Source organism: Ranitomeya variabilis, chromosome 4, assembly GCF_051348905.1.
Source record: "Ranitomeya variabilis isolate aRanVar5 chromosome 4, aRanVar5.hap1, whole genome shotgun sequence".
Lineage (NCBI taxonomy): Eukaryota > Metazoa > Chordata > Amphibia > Anura > Dendrobatidae > Ranitomeya > Ranitomeya variabilis.
In genome coordinates, this window is record NC_135235.1 from 374,808,505 (window position 1) to 374,828,579 (window position 20,075).

Sequence of the window (20,075 nt, forward strand, 5' to 3'; positions counted from 1 at the left end):
TCACGCAAAACTCGCCACACGTGCAAAACTCACCTCATGGAAAACTCACCTCATGCAAAACTTGCACACACAGAAAAATTGCCACATGTACAAAAGTTGCACCACATGCAAAAGTTGCCTCACATAAAACTTGCACATACTCAAAACGCACCACACATAAAACTCGCCACGCGCAAAACTCGCCATGCACAAATCTTGCTGCACACAACTTGCTACACTAACCTGTCACATGCAACTCGACACACAAAATGTTGCTACACGCATGTCACCACACAAAACTCATCTCACAAAAGTCGCTACATGCATGTCGCCACACGCAACTCAACACACACAACTTGACACATGAAACTCACCCTAAAACACACACAAGTCTGGTATTGTCCTTCAAAAATAAAAATCTGATTAATAAGCAGACAAACTACAAGAGCAACAAATGTACCATATAGGAAATACGGCAGCTGTCAGTCACATGGCCTGTCTATTATGTGTATGTGTGAGCTAATATATACTGCCAGGGGGGAGGGCTTCCTGTTGGCTGGGGATTTATCAGGCTGCCAATAGCAACCAATCACAGCTCAGCTTCTATTTTGCTACAGTTAATTAACCTGAGCTCTGATTGGTTAATATAGGCAACAAAGACATTCTCAGTATAACAAAGCTAATATATGTTGTGAAATTCTTCTATTAGCTTAGTTTTTGCCTTTTAATAATTACATTTCTATCTATTTGTTTTGTGGTTTTTGTGTGCAGAATAAATTTTTGTTAACACATTCTATTTTGCTAACAGCAGTCATTAACCCGGGCGAAGCCGGGTAGTACAGCTAGTATATATATATATATATATATATATATATAATAAAACCAAATACTTTGTCAGCCACTCTATTAAACATTGTATCATACCGTTATGGATGACCCACTAAGAGTATGTGCATATTGTCCAGGATCTAAAATATTCTTTCTAAATATCTATCCTTACACCCTAAGCACTCTTGTAATTTATGTTTTTGTTAAATGGCATACACTTATCATCTAGCTAATCTCTAAATGTGATATATATATATATATATATATATATATATATATATATATATATATATATATATATATACACACTTCCTGTGATGTTTCGTTTGAGAGGATTCTCCAACAGGACGTCACAGGAGGCTGCGACTGCATTCGCTACCTTCCTGGAACAGGCTTTCATCAGGGACAGTAGTGCAGCTACTTTCTACAGTTTCCTGCATTGCCACCCTCAAAAGATGCCTCGGATCCATGGTGATAGATGCTGTGGGAGAAGCAAGTGCAGCCCCAGTACTCTGCTTCTGTCTCCACTGCCACCCTTTATGTCCTATGTCACAAATTTTTATTCTTCCTTTAAAAAGTGAACTGGGATTAGATCACAGAAAAACATAACATTCAGTATCACCTTTTTCTACTTTTCATTTTTTGTGACTGACTTTAAACATATATTTGTGTATATATATTGCACAGTAAAATGTCTACACCCTTTTATTCTACCCTGTTTATGTTGATGTTTATTTCTAGGAAATGTGAATATTACAGTTCCAAATTACTCAGCTGCCGCTTATGACTTCATTCGATCTTTCCGCAAGGGAGATTTGGGAACAGTGACTTTGGATTAAAAAGTACAAGAAGTCATTTAAAGAATTGGAATTCATTCAGCAAATGAAAAAGAAACCTCAACTGTACTGTGATTTTTCATAAAGAAGCAAAGTTTCACCAGTCTTTGGAAAATTGCTTACTGAACTTGTTTTTTTCCATGCTATTTTACTGACTCTTGCTTGTTTAATAGTATAATATATTTTGACTACAGATTCTCCAAGATTTAAAATAAACATTTGAAGCTGTACATTTAAAATAGAAATTGTGTAATGAACCTTGTTGCATAATCCGCATATTAATCATATTAATACTAGACTGCTCAATGTATGTGGGTTTAAAGCGTGATTGACTCCTCTTCAAATCATGATCCCTATTCATGAAAGAGATTAGACCAGAAACCTGGCGTAAAACACTTTGAATCTGCAGTTTATGCATAACATGGTGTCAAGCAGAAACTGTGCGACTTTTGGCATTTTCATGTTAGCTTTGTCCAGCATGGCCAAACTGATATAGGGCATGGTGATACCTGGTGATGCAATCCGTCTTGTGGTTGTTGTTTAATCTTTATTTGCAGTTTTCCGTTAATCAGATTCTCGTGCTTTGGGGCAGTCTGTAGGGGGTATGGATCTTTATGTGGTGCACTGCTTACATATTCATATATATAGGCAAAATGATACGCCCTTTGTATATTAGATTCAGGGAACAATTTAATTCCATCACCTCTGGAAAAGGAGTTACCCCGCTTGATTAGTCATATCAGGGAATACCATGGGGGGCACCCCAATGTCTTGTCATTCGCAGGTTTAGAAAAGGTTGTTCTACCCCCACAAGTGGGAGAGCTGCATTAACTCCTCCTTAGGAGGGAAGCCAGGTGGATCATGCGCACTCGCGCAATGGAATTCACTGGTTTTAATGACAGGACTGACATGTCTATTTTCTTATATTTTTTTCTGATGCTCAGGTTTTTTGTTTTTATTTACCCTGTTCTAGATATGTATGTATAGATTGATTGTTTTTGTATATTTTTTCATTTTAATGTTTACGGGTTAATTTGGGGGAGGAGCGTATCTGCGAGCAGGTATTTCATCCCTTGTCATTTCCTCTGACCTGTTGACCCGTAGAAGTGCAAATGTGCGAAACAGCCATCACTCACATACTCATCTCCCATTCTCCCATTGAAGATGTTTTAACTGTTTGTGTTTCTTCAATAAAGCATGGATTTTTTAGACTGGTGAATGCCACCTCTGCTTTCTACATACTTGGACTTACATATTCATCTGTTCATGTTCATATTCATGGCTTATGACAGGTCACTGATCCCTCAGTGACCTTGCCCCTATTTTACATGCATGAAATTATTTTATTTAGTCATTTATTCTTTAAAAAAAAAAAACGCAAAATGGTGCGGCCACACCTGAGCAGAAGCATCTATCAGCGATCCACCAAAAGATGCTACTCTGGCTCCATTGTACTAGAGGGAAAAAAAAAATGGTCTCCACCAGGAATTTTTTTCAGTATAAATGTATATAACTACATAAAATAATTTAATGCATATTTCAAATGCTTGCTGTGATTGCTGAATGTGATATTATTATTATTTTTTTTTTTTAAACAATACGTGATGAGCGAGTGTACTCGTTGCTCAGGTTTTCCCGAGCACGCTCAGATGGTCTCCTAGTATTTATGACTGCTCTGAGATTAAGCCTCAGCAGCATGATTTACAGCTATTAGCCAGCTTGATTACTTGTGGGGATTACCTAGCAACCAGGCAACCCCACATGTACTCAGCCTGGCTAATAGCTGTAAACGAGTGATTGCACGCCCTTTGGGCGCACGCGGTGATTATGAACCACACAATGGGGTGTACCCACACACTAGACTGGCGTATGTGCAGACTAATAGCAAACATAAATACCTGGTGTACCTCTCCTGCCACTGTTCGGGTAGAGCTATCCATGAAGAAAGTGAACGGGTAGAGCTATCCCGTAGCCCTATTCCTAAAGGAAATGAACGGGTAGAGCTGTCCAATAGCGCTATTCCTCAATGTTCCTGAGCGTAAGCCATTTCACATGGTTGAGTGCACTTGGGATCTGCCCCCAAGGCCCTGCCCATGCCCAATGTTTGGTCCGTAGACCACGTCTAGGAGTTAGTCCCGCTTTTGTGTACAAAATTTTTTGGCTTTTACAATTTTTAAAAAGCATAATAAAAGACTTATTTGTACACACAGTTGACATTCCTAACATTGACAAATGGTTTACTAAGTTTACCCTGCTTCTGTGTCTCAAATATTTTGACCCTTATTTGTTGGCTTTTCCTTCCCCTGGAGAAAGCCACATATAACTGCCCGTGTGAAAACATGGGGGAGAGGTAAATAAATGCCTACATATCCAAGGACTGTCCCTGAGATTTATTGATGGTCATTGCAAAAGCCAACATGACAGGAAACTGACGCTGTCACATCTGGACTGGCAAGTTTATCTTTGGAAATCAGGTCAATTCTTGGAATAAGAATGGTCTGACCCTTTGCTTTTCCATTTAAAGCAACAGCATGCATGAATAATGTTTGCTTTTAAGCTTTTCACATAAAGCCTTGTGCCATTACAAAGGCCACGCTTTCTGTTAAGATTACACAGGAGAATAATAATTAGACTATGTGCACACGTCAGGATTTCTGGCAGAAATTTTCCTGACAAAAACCAGACATTTCTGCCAGAAATCTGCATGCGTTTTTACCGCGATTTTACTGCGATTTTACGGCGTTTTTTGTGCGTTTTTTCCCAATGCATAGAATAGCGGGAGAAACGCAAAAAAACCGCAAAATTAATGAACATGCTGCTTTTTTTACCGCGATGCGTTTTTTCCACGGAAAAAAACGCACCATGTGCACAAAGCATGCAGAATGCATTCTAAATGATAGGATGCATAATGTATGCGTTTTTAATGAGTTTTTATAGCGTTTTTATCGTGAAAAACCGCTAAAAAACCTGAACGTGTGCCCATACCCTTACAGCTCCTGGTTTCAGCTTTAGTTCATGAGGAAGCATCCCAGTGGGATTCAAAGAGTTAAGAAACTACAGGGTAATATGTGAGAATCACACCCTCCTCTTCAGCAATTGTGTCTATGGAGCGATATGTTGAGTGTCCACCTTGAACTTGACTAACAATTTTGTCATTCAAGGCGTGAACGTCATCATTCAATGACGTAAGAATTGCTTTATTGGCAATTGCTTCTAGCATTGCATCGGTAATCTCAATTGAGTCGCCAAAAATAGCTGTAATTAAATCACCCTCTTCAAAAAAAAGAATTTGGGATTTCAATTGTGTCTTCTGGTAGACCATATACATTTGACAACTTTCCATTGTCAAGTTTCAGTAATCATGAGTTGTACTCAACTTCATCCTGAGACGTTCTCATATTCTGTTGTAACTGGAACCATGAAAACTGACTCCAGGATTTTGAGTATTTAATGGTGGACTGTACAATTTGGGCTGTTTTTCCACCTTCCACTATTGGTAGGGTTTGACGAAAGTCACCACCGTTTATGAAAATATTTCCACTAAATGGTCTTTTTTGTCGATATACAGTACAGACCAAAAGTTTGGACACACTGTTAGGTGTCGAGTTCCCACCACTGCACAGGGGGAATCTCAAACCATTTCCGCTGTGGTCTCCCATTCTCCTTCAGCCACAGTGGAGCCTGCTCAGCAGAGACGTCGGTCCCAGCGTCTGGCTCAAGCAGATACTGTGCTTTTGGTTACAGCTGCCATTCCAGGCTCAGCCTTTGTAACCAGCATTGATCAGAGGCGAGCAGATGTTCTAGGGACTACGTCCTGCTTTTCTTCTACTGAGCATGCCCACGGGACGACCTCTCATTGGTGGTCGGGGGTCACATGCTTAGTACCTGTAGCGGCTCCGATTGGAGCACTAGCAAGGTCCTGGAAGGCTACAGATATAAAAGGTTTGCATGGCCGCTCGGCCATGCTCTAGTATAAATCAGTTATTGTGTGTGTGGATATGTGCCTGTTCTGGTGAAAGCTCCGAATCATTCCCATCCCTTGTGTTGATGAATGCTCGTGAATGTTGGAGCTGTCTAGCGCCAGTTAGTGCCATCCAGCACCAGGCACAATCTATAGTGTCTAACAGCAGCATTAGCCAGTGCGGCACCGTGCGCAACCAGTGCGCTTACCTGTCCCTAGTTAGGGCGGTTAGTGGTGTTCGCCAGAGCGGCGCTGCACGCACTCAGTGCGGTAAATGATTATTTAGGTTTTTCCCTGGCACCGCAGTTGCAGCGCCGAGTGCTAATGGTCTAGAGCAGGGGTGTCAAACTGCATTCCTCGAGGCCCTCAAACCATGCGTGTTTTCAAGATTTCCTTAGCATTGCACAAGGTGCTGGAATCATTATCTGTGCAGGTGGTTAAATTATCACCTGTGCAATACAAGGAAATCCTGAAAACATGACCTGTTTGCGGCCCTCGAGAAATGCAGTTTGACACCCCTGGTCTAGAGGGACTTTAACCCTGTGTCCTTGGGGCAGAGTCATGTGACCCAATACTAGCGTTCACTCTGCGATATTGCAGCCCTGTGAAGCAACAGGGTTTGCTTGCTTACATACCGGGTGAAGCTAACCCGTGTGTTCACATTATACCGCCATATACTGTCCGCCATTACCGAGCAGCAGGTGTCATCTCTGCACGGTGGACCCCGGGCTGCGAATGCACCTTATACCATACTTATAATTATTTGGTGTGTTCGGCCAGCCCTAACACACACCTTCTCATTTAAATATTTTTCTGTATTTTCATGACTATGAAAATTGTAAATTCACTCTGAAGGCATCAAAATTATGAATTAACACATGTGGAATTATATACTTAACAAAAAAGTGTGAAAAAACTGAAAATATGTCTTATATTCTAGGTTCTTCAAAGTAGCCACCTTTTGCTTTGATGACTGCTTTTCTTTTCTTTGCACACTCTTGCCATTCTCTTGATGAGCTTCAAGAGGTAGTCACCGGAAATGGTTTTCACTTCACAGGTGTGCCCTGTCAGGTTTAATAAGTGGGATTTCTTGCCTTATAAATCGGGTTGAGACCATCATTTGTGTTGAGCAGAAGTCTGGTGGATACACAGCTGATAGTCCTACTGAATAGACTGTTAGAATTTGTATTATGGCAAGAAAAAAGTAGCTAAGTAAAGAAAAATGAGTGGCCATCATTACTTTAAGAAATGAAGGTCAGTCAGTCCGAAAAATTGGGAAAACTTTGAAAGTGTCCCCAAGTGCAGTTGCAAAAACCATCAAGCGCTACAAAGAAACTGGCTCACACGAGGACCGCCCCAGGAAAGAAGACCAAGAGTCACTTGTTGCTTCTGAGGATAAGTTTATCCGAGTCACCAGCCTCAGAAATCGCAGGTTAACAGCAGCTCAGATTAGAGACCAGATCAATGCCACACAGAGTTCTAGCAGCAGACACATCTCTACAACAACTGTTAAGAGGAGACTTTGTGCAGCAGGCCTTCATGGTTAAATAGCTGCTAGGAAACCACTGCTAAGGACAGGCAACAAGTAGAAGAGACTTGTTTGGGCTAAAGAATACAAGGAATGGACATTAGACCACTGGAAATCTGTGCTTTCGTCTGATGAGTCCACATTTGACATATTTGGTTCCAACCACCGTGTCTTTGTGCGACGCAGAAAAGGTGAACAGATGGACTCTACATGCCTAGTTCCCACTGTGAAGCATGGACGAGGAGGTGTGATGGTGTGGGGGTGCTTTGCTTTTGACACTGTTGGGGATTTATTAAAAATTTAAGGCATAGTAAACCAGCATGGCTACCACAGCATCTTGCAGCGGCATGCTATTCCATCCAGTTTGCATTTAGTTGGACCATCATTTATTTTTCAATAGGACAATGACCCCAAACACACCTCCAGGCTGTGTAAGGGCTATTTGACCAAGAAGCAAGAAGGAGAGTGATGGGGGGCCACGCCAGATGACCTGGCCTCCAGAGTCACCAGACCTGAACCCAATCGAGATGGTTTAGGGTGAGCTGGACTAAGAGTGAAGGCAAAAGGGCCAACAAGTGCTAAGCATCTCTGGGAACTCCTTCAAGATTGTTGGAAGACCATTTTCGGTGACTACCTCTTGAAGCTCATCAAGAGAATGCCAAGAGTGTGCAAAGCAGTCATCAAAGCAAAAGATGGCTACTTTGAAGAACACAGAATATAAGACATATTTTCAGTTGTTTCACACTTTTTTGTTAAGTATATAATTCCACATGTGTTAATTCATAGTTTTGATGCCTTCAGTGTGAATTTAAAGATTTCTGCATTTTCATGACTATGAAAACTGTAAATAAAAAGGTGTGTCCAAACTTTTGGTCTGTACTGTATGTCCGCAGCGTTCATGTTAAAACAGGGAGTTATAGTTACTTAGTCCCAAATAACAACAGATGACTCCCTAAGCTCCTTTGCTTGAAGTGAGGTTGGCTTAATTTTTGACACTGTGGTCTCATTTGTTGTAATTCCAAGGCCAAACGTGGAATGGCAGGTGCTACCATTTTGTAGTAATGTAGCCGCCAATCCAGTGGAGGCTACTGAGCAAATAGACTTCTTTTCTGCTTGTAGTGTCTTGTGCAAGCAGTTGTACAAAAATGTTTTCCCATTGCCTCCTGGGCCGTCCAGAAAAAAACAGTGTGAGCTAGTGTCGTCTGGCTGTGATGCAGCATTGACTGCTTGCATAATTGCATCAAAAGCCGATTTCTGAGCTTCATTAAGCATAGCTTTCAATTGCTCAGCCTCCTGCTTTATTACAGCATAATTCAGTTGGTCCAGTATTTCATCTGGAACATTTACTGGAGTTGGCAATCCGTAGTCAGCACAGGACTTTTTATTGCTTAAGAGCACTTCATTAATATCGCGAAGAGCCAGTTGCTCAGCAATTTCTGGAGTATACCGCCTGGTGTAATCCTCCATAAATTTGGTTTTATATTTTTTCCATAATGCCAATGGTTTAGCTTGGTTCCCCATATACACAAATTATAGAAAATAATTTGCGAAGTTGGTAGGGCATTTGAAAAGCGATTGCATTCGTTATACCGTCTTTCCATTGGGAATCGTCTTCCAAAGGATGAAGATCAATGCACTCGTTTTATACGTATCATGTTCGACTCCATTGACAGTCCTTAAGTCAGCATAAGACTTTGCTCCTCTTACGTGAAGTAAAAGGAGTCTTAGGTAATACAGCTCACCATCTGTTAAAGAGACTGTATATATTTGGGCAATTGTTTTCCCAAATTGAGCTTTTCATTTTTTCCATCCTTCTAGTACAGCTTTTCTATCCCAGACATAGTGTTCAGGGATTTCACTGTACAAATACTGACGGGCAGAAGCGTCAACTCTGTTTAGCTCAAAATAAGCCTGCAGAGTAGAGGCTTTTGAGTTTGAAATAACCATATCCACATTACCATCTTCGAAAAACACTTGCTGCATGTTTTCAAGGTGAACAGCAAGCCTTTTAATGGTATGTGATTTGCATCATGTATTTTATTTTTTTGATTCTCCACATGCCCTCAGGGGCGCTTATATACCGAGAATCTAGGTATATGGCTGGTTCATTTCAGTTTAATGTATCAAACTTGATATTGGCACAGTCATGTCCTTTGTATACATATTTGAAAAGATATTTAACACTTTATTGAAGCACATATCTCAACATTGATCTAGCAATTGTACTTGAGTAATAAATAAGGGTTGCATGGAACTACCCATCTATTGTCGATTTCTCGCGTTCCTTGTCTGGTTTTCCCAGTATTGCGTCGACGGTACTGTGGATAACCATTAACATTGGGGTTTATCTCTGTATAAAATTCCTTTGGGAATTTTTTACGCATTGACCATCTGTCAGGCATATAGCACCAGGTTGATCTTCACCACACGGGCCATGAATTATGTGCTTCATCACTGCCTCATGCAGTTTTGGATTTGCTGTCTCATTTGGGATTTCAGCAGAGACCAATTCGTGAATTATTATTTTGTCCCTCGGTTTATCTTCCTCTCCGAGGATTAAGAGCATGTGAGCGTGTGGTAGTCCACGCTTTTGAAATTCTATTACATGCACATAGGCAACTACACGGCCAAAAATGTGTTTTTTCAAAATCTCCTTAAGCATGTCTTGGAGTTTGATTTTAAATACTCATGCAACCAAATCTGGCCTGAACTCTGGCTTTTGCCATGGCTCTAAGTTTTCAGTAACTTCTTTCCACTTTGGGTTTCAGGTCATCGTAACAAAAAAGATCTGGCTTTCCGAATTTTCGGACAATTGTCATGGCGTCTTGGTAATTTTGCTGCATAGCTCTTGGGCTTCCAATGAAAGTGGACGGTAAAATTACTGGTGTCCCAGCTTTTAGCCCTTGGTGTAATGCAGCATTATGGATGTGATTTTTTTCTTGTCGATCTTGATCCACTGGTATGGATGGTAGATGAATGTCACCAGTTCCTTGATGTTGCACACTTAGGGCAATTGGAGTTGTCAAATTTATTGTCCATCCACTGTCCCCATATGGGAGTAGAAGTGGATATGTCATTGCATCACACTTTCAGTGAAGAAAGCTGATTTGAACAGTTTGGTTTTCACTTTTGAGATGAACTCTGATGACCCTATTAAACGGGGGTTCACCCATTGCATTTTGATAAATTATAGCTACTTCATTGCACCTTGGTGCATTGTAGCACCTCTGGTCATCGTTATAGTCATTTATAATTGACATTGTTAGTTCGAGTGGATCGTGATTTTCTAATTCAGCAATCCTCTCTTCGTCTATTTCAAATTCCCTCATCATTGTGAAGGCTCTTGCGAGTGGGTTAATTGCTTTCATTTTCTCTCCAAGAGATGATAGCAGTGCTGGGAGGCACTTTTTATTTGCTTGACTTCTTGTACTTAATGCTTCTTCACTGTCCAAGATATAAATTTGGGCAAACTTGAGAGTACTACCCACAGCGGGATGCAATGGGGCAGTTCTGTGGTAAATTTGTCCATGAATTCGAAAACAGTATGCCCAGGAGGTGGCGCTACTTGTGCTCCCATTGATGCCAAAGCAAGCGAGCTATTGTATGGCCTTATATTAGCCATAAAGTTATTGGAGTGCTGATGCTCTCCTTTCATCAACTTGACTAATTGATCATCCATACGAATGGGACGTAATTGGATGCGCCCTCTCTTGCAGCGGGAAGGGAATGTTTTGTCCTGTGCCATTTCGTTTTTGAAATTTTTAGATTGGCAGAACTGATATCGAAATGTCAGTTCACCAGCATAGTGCTCTTCAATACGCATCTCATCAATTTGATTGAGAAGTCCTCTAGCGTCAAATGTAACTTGCCGTCATCCAGTGGCCCTTGCATTTTGGACACGTATTCTATCTTGTTGTGTTTTTTGTGAAATATGTGTATCACTTTGTGCATTGTGTGTTGCTCGTTGTCGTGCAGCATTAGATGCTCTACGTGATTCAGTTACTTCATTCGTTTCTTTTGCTCTGGCCGCCCTCCTTCGGGCTGCATCAGCAGTTCTTCGACAATTTTGTTCATCTTCTGTTTCATTAAGATGCAAGTTACGCATCCGTATGCGATTCGCTTCTCTGGGTGCAGCAGCGCACTCAATTTGATCCATCTTTGCAATCTTGCCTCACAGGCTAACATTCAAAAAAGACTTATGCCTTTGCTTATGCCTTAACTCACCACCAGGGGGAGCGCATCTCCTAAGGTATCCATGGCTACGCCCAACTGTGGATGACTCATTGTGCACAGACACACGGACACATCCAAATTGGGTATATTGATCATTCAGCTGCCGTGATGAAAACTAAATCTCCGAACACTAACAAATACTCAGAGGTCACCCGAGCGTGCTGGGGAAAACCCGAGTAACGAGTACACTCGCTCATCACTATACATATTATATACATTATGGAAAATATGGGGCAGGTCACTGAAGGATCAGTGACCTGTCATAAGCCATCAGTGGAAGTATCTAAGCAGAGCATCTAAAGCACACACACACACACACACACACACACACACACACACACACACACACACACACACACACACGCGCGCGCTGCCCCGAATGAGAATCTCATTAACTGAAAGCAACAACCACAAGACGGATTTCATCAACCAAGGTATTTTAATCAGTATAATGGCGCCAACCTGACACACTCTGTAGGTTACTGAGCACAATCCTACTGTCAGGTTCCCTTTAAGAGGCTTGCACCTTCTAATGAATCAGGTGCCTCTCAATTCAACACACCCCCTCATTAAGACCATTGTGAACAACGTCCATCTTGATGAATCTGAGCCCTCATGTATTACTGTGTGGCACTCATTAAATACCAAGATATGTACAGTGGGTACGGAAATTATTCAGACCCCTTTACATTTTTCACACTTTTGGTAAATTCAAAAAAAGTTGTTGTTTTTTTTCATATTAACCCCTTCAGGACCGTGGGATTTTCCGTTTTTCCATATTCGTTTTTCACTCCCCTCCTTCCCAGAGCCATAACTTTTTTATTTTTCCATCAATTTGGCCATGTGAGGACTTATTTTTTGCGGGACGAGTTGTACTTTTGAACGACATCATTGGTTTTACCATGTCGTGTACTAGAAAACGGGAAAAAAATTCCAAGTGCGGTGAAATTGCAAAAAAAGTGCCATACCACACTTGTTTTTTGCTTGGCTTTTTTGCTAGGTTCACTAAATGCTAAAACTGACCTGCCATTATGATTCTCCAGGTCATTACGAGTTCATAGACACCTAACATGACTAGGTTATTTTTTACCTAAGTGGTGAAAAAAATTTCCGAACTTTGCTAAAAAAAAAAAAAAAATTTGCGCCATTTTCCGATACTCGGAGCGTCTCCATTTTTCATGATCTGGGGTTGGTTGAGGGCTTATTTTTTGTGTGCCGAGCTGGCGTTTTTAATGATACCATTTTGGTGCAGATACGTTCTTTTGATCGCCCGTTATTGTATTTTAATGCAATGTCACGGTGAACAAAAAAACGTAATTCTGGCGTTTCGGATTTTTTTCTCATTACGCCATTTAGCGATCAGGTTAATGCTTTTTTTTATTGATAGATCGGGCGATTCTGAACGCGGCGATACCAAATATGTGTAGGTTTGATTTTTTTTTTTAATTGATTTATTTTGATTGGGGCGAAAGGGGGGTGATTTAAACTTTTATGTTTTTGGGGTTTTTTTCACATTTTTTTAACTTTTTTTTTTTTTACTTTTGCCATGCTTCAATAGCCTCCATGGGTGGCTAGAAGCAGGCACAACTCGATCGCCTCTGCTACATAACAGCGATCATCAGATCGCTGCTATGCAGCAGAAAATCAGGTGTGCTGTGAGCGCCGACCACAGGGTGGCGCTCACAGCTACCGGCGATCAGTAATCATAGAGGTCTCAAGGACCTCTATGGTTACAATACTGAAGCATCGCCGACCCCCGATCATGTGACGGGGGTCGGCGATGACGTCATTTCCGGCCGCCCGGCCGGATGCGGTAGTTAAATGCCACTGTCTGCGTTTGACAGCGGCATTTAACTAGTTAATAGTGGCGGGTGAATCGCGATTTCACCCGCCGCTATTGCGGGCACATGTCAGCTGTTCAAAACAGCTGACATGTCCCGGCTTTGATGCGGGCTCACCACGGAGCCCTGCATCAAAGTAGGGGACCTGACGTCCGACGTCAGGAAGGGGTTAATGTACACTCTGCACCCCATCTTGACTGAAAAAAACCAGAAATGTAGTAATTTTTGCAAATTTATTAAAAATGAAAAACTGAATTATTCTGAGTAATTCTGCAATCTTCCCGAGGTCTTTAGTAAATGCAATCTATCTGATGTCTTCAACCCCTTCACGACCTTCACCATACTAGTACTGCTGTGTGGGAATTGCATATCTATCCAGAGCAGTACTAGTACGGTGCTGCCATTTTACGGTCACCGCGCTGCATCGCGTGATCCGGTTCCGATGGCTTGTGTCCCTGACAGCAGACCATCCCTGCACAACGCCCCTGGTGGCTGCACCGCCCACCCGCATTGTGGATCGCTGATTGGCTGGTCAATTCTGACCAGTCAATCACTGCATTGTGACAATAAAGTTAATTTAAAAAAAAATGTGACATGTGGTCATCAGTGCTGTGTGACAGCACCAATCACAGCCGTCACAATGGGTGGGATAATTGCGGCATCACATCACCTGATTAACCTCTATGACACCAATTAGCTGAACAATAGTTTCTAGCCAATCAGCACCAAAGGGGTTAATCAAAAATAGCGATCACCGCGATGCACGCCATCTTTACCTCAGATTTGGCGTGCAGAGCGGTTCTCCAGCCCCTCTGGGTCACCTGAGAAAATAATTCATTGGTCGCCGGGGAGATCACATCGGCCATCTCCTGCCTGCTGCTTCAGCATCTTGCTCTCTGTTCATCTGTGCTGTGCTGTGATCTGCCTACTGTGTGACTCACCTGTGATCACAGCAGTGTAGCAGCACCTCCCCCAATCTCTTTCCCTGTCCCCCATCCCTGTTCCAGTACCCCCCCTCCACTCCCATTCTAATTGAATTTTTTGTGCTTTTTTTGTGTGCACGGCGTCCTGCGCAGAGCATTTGTGCTATTCCTGTGTGTGCAGCACCCTGATCAGAGACTGCTCCATGAGACTTTCTTTTTTTAGCTAGTTAGCATAGCAGACATCGCAGTCTAAGTGACGTCCGTTTTTTTTTTGTTTTTTTTAGAAAAAAATAATAGTAGTTAGTACAGCGTAGTTTTAGACTTAGCAAGGTAGCATAGCCAGAGTCACAGTGTTAGGCCAGCGTCACACTCAGCGTATGGAAATACGGTCCGTATTTTACATGCATAATACGCAGAAATTGTCCCAAAACAGTGATCCGTATGTCATCCGTAGGCAGGGTGTGGCAGCGTATTTTACGCATGTCACCCTCCGTATGTAATCCGTATGGCATCCGTACAGCGAGATTTTCTCGCCGGCTTGCAAAATGGACATAGAATGGATCCATGGGCTCAAATATTCGTGAAAACATATATACAGTCATATATATATATATATGTCAGTGAGACACATATATACACATAAATTTATATTTCATACAGCGCTAGATAGCACAAAAGCCGGTAATTCAATTGCCAGCTTTTGCTATCTCCTGCCCAAACCCGACATGATATGAGACATGGTTTACATACAGTAAACCTTTTCATATCCCTTTTTTTTTTTGCATATTCCTCACTACTAATGTTAGTAGTGTGTGTGTGTGTGCAAAATTTGGCGGCTCTAGCTGTTAAAATAAAGGGTTAAATCGCGGAAAAAACTGTTGTGGGCTCCCACGCAATTTTCTCCACCAGAGTGGGAAAGCCAGTGACTGAGGGCAGATATTAATAGCCTAGGCAGGTACCATGGTTATAAGACCCCCCTGGCTAAAAACATCTGCCCCCAGCCACCCCAGAAAAGGCACATCTGAAAGATGTACCTATTCTGACACTTAGCCTCTCTCTTCCCACTCCCCTGTAACAGTGGGATATGGGGTAATAAATGGTTAATGCCACCTTGCTATTGTAAGGTGTCAATAAGCCAGGTTAATAATGGAGAGGTGTCAATAAGACACCGATCCATTATTAATCCAATAGTAGTAAATGGTTAACAAAACACATACACATTAGGAAAAAAGTATTTTAATGAAATAAAGACACAGGGTGTTGTAATAGTTTATTATACTCTTAATCCAAATGACTACCCTCGTTCTGTAAAAAAGGAAAAATAAAAAAACAATATCCCACACCTTTCCAGCGCTCAGTCATGTCCCACGATGTAAATCCATCTGAAGGGGTTAAATAATTTTACAGCCAGGAGCCTGCTAATGCAGCTGTGCTCCTGCCTGTAAAATCTGGGGAATGAATGGAAGCAGGGGAACGTAGCTACCTAGACTCGTGGTGCTGCGCCCCCTGCTGGCATAACCTCATATGAACTCGAGCGTGAAAAAATATTCAGAAAAATTCCCACGCTAGACTGTCCTCCCTTTCCGGGATTGTTGGAGACACCTGTCGTGCATTGTGTGACATTCCGGGTGCAGAATTCCTCCCACAACTGAACGCTGGCTGAAAAATTCAAGGAAATTTGTAATTTTACAAACTGTGTGGGGGCTGTGGACAGCAAACACATTCGGATTCTATAACCTGCCGGAAGTGGAACCGAGTACTTCAATTATAAAAAGTAATTTTCCATTATTCTCATTTGGATGAGGAAATTACTCAAAGTCCTTCAAAAGCTCTGACTTGGGACAAAGTTTGTATGGTAATAATTTTAATTTTCCACCACCACAACCTCTTCTGAACACTGAAGGACCGCCAATGCCATTTGTTGTTGGGGATGAGGCGTTTCAAACGTGTGCCAACCTCATAAAACCATTCTCAAGTCAGGACTTGAATCACACCAAAAGGATTTTTAGCTACAGACTGACAAGGGTATGAAGAACTGTGGAGTGTGCCTTTGGTTTGCTGGCAGCTAAATGATGCATTTTGGGAACAGCAGTCAATCTTAAAATAGAGACAATTGATGGGGTTGTGAGAGCGTGTGTTCTGCATAATTACATCCTGGCAAAAGAGCAACACCACTTTGAGCCTCAGGAACCACATTGCCGGATTATCATGCTAACCTTCTGAGGACTACAGTGGAAGTTGCCCAAATGAGGGATAAATTGGCTGCCTACTTTGTCTCTGATATTAGACGTGTGTCATGGCAAGATGAAATGGTTTAACCTGTAAATAAGTCAAATGTACCTGTAATGTTATGTACCTGTACTTTTTTCTGACTAATATTGACACCTTGAATTTAACTAATAATAAGCACCTTAACTGTAACACCCATTAACCCCTTAAGCCCCGAGGGTGGTTTGCACGTTAATGACCGGGCCAATTTATACAATTCTGACCACTGTCCCTTTATGAGGTTATAACTCTGGAATGCTTCAACGGATCCCAATGATTCTGACATTGTTTTCTTGTGACATATTGTACTTCATTATAGTGGTAACATTTCTTTGATATTGCCTGCGTTTATTTGTGAAAAAAATGGAAATTTGGCGAAAATTTTGAATATTTCGCAATTTTCCAACTTTGAATATTTATATAATTAAATAACAGAGATATGTCACACAACATACTTAATAAGTAACAATTCCAACATGTCTACTTTACATCAGCACAATTTTGGAACCAAAATTTTTTTTTGTTAGGGAGTTATAACGGGTAAAAGTTGACCAGGAATTTCTCATTTTTACAACACCATTTTTTTTTTAGGGACCACATCTCATTTGAAGTCATTTTGAGGGGTCTATATGATAGAAAATACCCAAGTGTGACACCATTCTAAAAACTGCACCCCTCAAGGTGCTCAAAGCCACATTCAAGAAGTTTATTAACCCTTCAGGTGTTTCACAGGAATTTTTGGAATGTTTAAATAAAAATGAACATTTAACTTTTTTACACAAAAAAATTTACTTCAGCTCCAATTTGTTTTATTTTACCAAGGGTAACAGGAGAAAATGGACCACAAAAGTTGTTGTACAATTTGTCCTGAGTACGCCGATACCCCATATGTGGGGGTAAACCACTGTTTGGGTGCATGGCAGAGCTCGGAAGCGAAGGAGCGCCATTTGACTCTTCAATGCAAAATTGACTGGAATTGAGATGGGACGCCAAGTTGCGTTTGGAGAGCCCCTGATGTGCCTAAACATTGAAACCCCCACAAGTGACACCATTTTGGAAAGTAGACCCCCTAAGGAACTAGATGTGTGGTGAGCACTTTGACCTATTAAGTGATTCACAGAAGTTTATAATGCAGAGCCGTAAAAATAAAAAATCATATTTTTTCACAAAATTGATTTTTTTCGCCCCCAATTTTTTATTTTCCCAAGGGTAAGAAAATAAATTGGACCCCAAAAGTTGTTGTCCAATTTGTCCTGGGTGCGCTGATACCTCATATGTGGGGGTATACAACTGTTTGGGCACATGCCAGAGCTCGGAAGGGAAGGAGCGCCATTTGACTTTTCAATGCAAAATAGACTGGAATTGAAATGGGACGCCATGTTGCGTTTGGAGAGCCACTGATGTGCCTAAACATTGAAACCCCCCACAAGTGACACCATTTTGGAAAGTAGACCCCCTAAGGAACTCATCTAGATGTGTTGTGAGAGCTTTGAACCCCCAAGTGTTTTACTACAGTTTATAACGCAGAGCCGTGAAAATAAAAAATCCTTTTTTATCCACAAAATCTATTTTTTTAGCCCCCAGTTTTGTATTTTTTACAAGGGAAACAGTGTAAATTGAACCCCAAAAGTTGTCCAATTTGTCCTGAGTATGCTGATACCCAATATGTGGGGGGGAACCACCGTTTGGGCACATGGCAGAGCTCGGAAGGGAAGGAGCGCCATTTGGAATGCAGACTTAGATGGATTGGTCTGAATTGGTCTGCAGGCGTCATGTTGCATTTGCAATGTTGTAACGAAACAGTAGAAACCCCCATAAGTGACCCCATATTGGATAATAGACCCCCCAAGGAACTTATCTAGATGTGTTGTGAGAACTTTGAACCCCCAAGTGTTTCACTACAGTTTATAACGCAGAGCCGTGAAAATACAAATTCTTTTTTTCCCCACAAAAATTATTTTTTAGCCCCCAGTTTTGTATTTTCCCAAGGGTAACAGGAGAAATTGGACCCCAAAAGTTGTTGTCCAATGTGTCCTGAGTACACTGATACCCCATGTGTTGGAGTAAACCCCTGTTTGTGCGCACGGGAGAGCTCGGAAGGGAAGGAGCACTGTTTTACTATTTCAACGCAGAATTGGCTGAAATTGAGATCGGACACAATGTCGTATTTGGAGAGCCCCTGATGTGCCTAAACTGTGGAAACCCCCCAATTATAACTGAAACCCTAATCCAAACACAACCCTAACCCTAATCTCAACTGTAACCCTAACCACACCCCTAACCCTGACACACCCCTAACCCTAATCCCAACCCTATTCCCAACCGTAAATGTAATCCAAACCCTAACTTTAGCCCCAACCCTAACTGTAACCCTAACCCTAGCCCCAACCGTCACCCTAGCCCTAACCCTAACGGGAAAATGGAAATAAATACATTTTTTTTATTTTTCGTAACTAAGGGGGTGATGAAGGGGGGTTTGATTTACTATTTATAGCGCATTTTCTAGCGGATTTTTGATTGGCAGCCGTCACACACTAAAAGACCCTTTTTATTGCAACAAATGTTTTTTGCGATACCCCATTTTGAGTGCTATAATTTTTCCATATTTTGGTCCACAGAGTCATGTGAGGTCTTGTTTTTTGCGGGACGAGTTGACGTTTTTATTGGTAACATTTTCGGGCATGTGACATTTTTTGATCGCTTTTTATTCCGATTTTTGTGAGGCAGAATGGCCAAAAACCAGCTATGCATTAATTTCTTTTTGGGGGGGTGTTTATATCGTTCCACGTTTGGTAAAATGGATAAAGCCATTTTATTCTTCGGGTCAGTACGATTACAGCGATACCTCATTTATATCATTTTTTTATGTTTTGGCGCTTTTATACGATAAAAACTCTTTTATAGAAAAAATAATTATTTTTGCATAGCTTTATTCTGAGGACTATAACTTTTTTATTTTTTTGCTGATGATCCTGTATGGTGGCTCGTTTTTTGCGGGACAAGACGAGGTTTTCAGCGGTACCATGGTTATTTATTTCCGTCTGTTTGATTGCGTGCTATTCCACTTTTTGTTCGGCGGTATGATAATAAAGCGTTTTTTGCCTCGGTTTTTTTTTTTTTTAACGGTGCTCCCTGAAGGGGTTAACTAGTGGTACAGTTTTATAGGTCAGGTCGTTACGGACGCGGCGATACTAAATATGTGTCCTTTTATTGTTTTTTTTATTATTTAGCTAAAGGAAAATATTTATTGGAACAATATATTTTTTTATTATTATTATTTATTTAGGAATTTTTTTTTTTTTCTTACACATGTAATTTTTTTTTTTTTACATTTTTACTTTGCCCCGGGGGGGCATCACACTAAAGTGACAGATCACCGATCTGACACTTTGCTGTGCGCTGTGACGTCACCTCCCTGCAGGACCCGGATGCAGCCCCGCGGCCATTTTGGATCCGGGGCTTGCAGGGAGGAGACACTCGGAACAAGGTGAGCACATCGCCTGGTACCGATCATCTCGGAATCCCGCAGGGAGCCCCCTCCCTGCGCGATGCTTCCCTATACCGCTGGCACACTGCGATCATGTTTGATCGCAGTGTGCCGGGGGTTAATGTGCCGGGGGCGGTCCGTGACCGCTCCTGGCACAAAGTGCCGGATGTCAGCTGCGATAGTCAGCTGAC

The 20,075-nt window shown here is 41.6% G+C and overlaps 2 protein-coding genes across 4 annotated transcripts in view; one reads left to right on the plus strand and one right to left on the minus strand.

The window, feature by feature from the left end:
- Positions 1-2,852, plus strand: part of MTG1 (mitochondrial ribosome associated GTPase 1) — a 374,570-nt gene extending 371,718 nt beyond the window's left edge. For all 3 annotated transcript variants that reach the window (XM_077250762.1, XM_077250761.1, XM_077250760.1), the window contains one exon: positions 1,549-2,852. In XM_077250762.1, the coding sequence (XP_077106877.1) occupies positions 1,549-1,646 (98 nt within the window). In that variant the 3' untranslated portion in view covers positions 1,647-2,852. The remainder of the gene's footprint in view (positions 1-1,548) is intronic.
- The window catches only part of LOC143764792 (uncharacterized), a 207,630-nt gene that overhangs the window by 74,197 nt on the left and 113,358 nt on the right, over positions 1-20,075 (minus strand). The window lies entirely within an intron of this gene.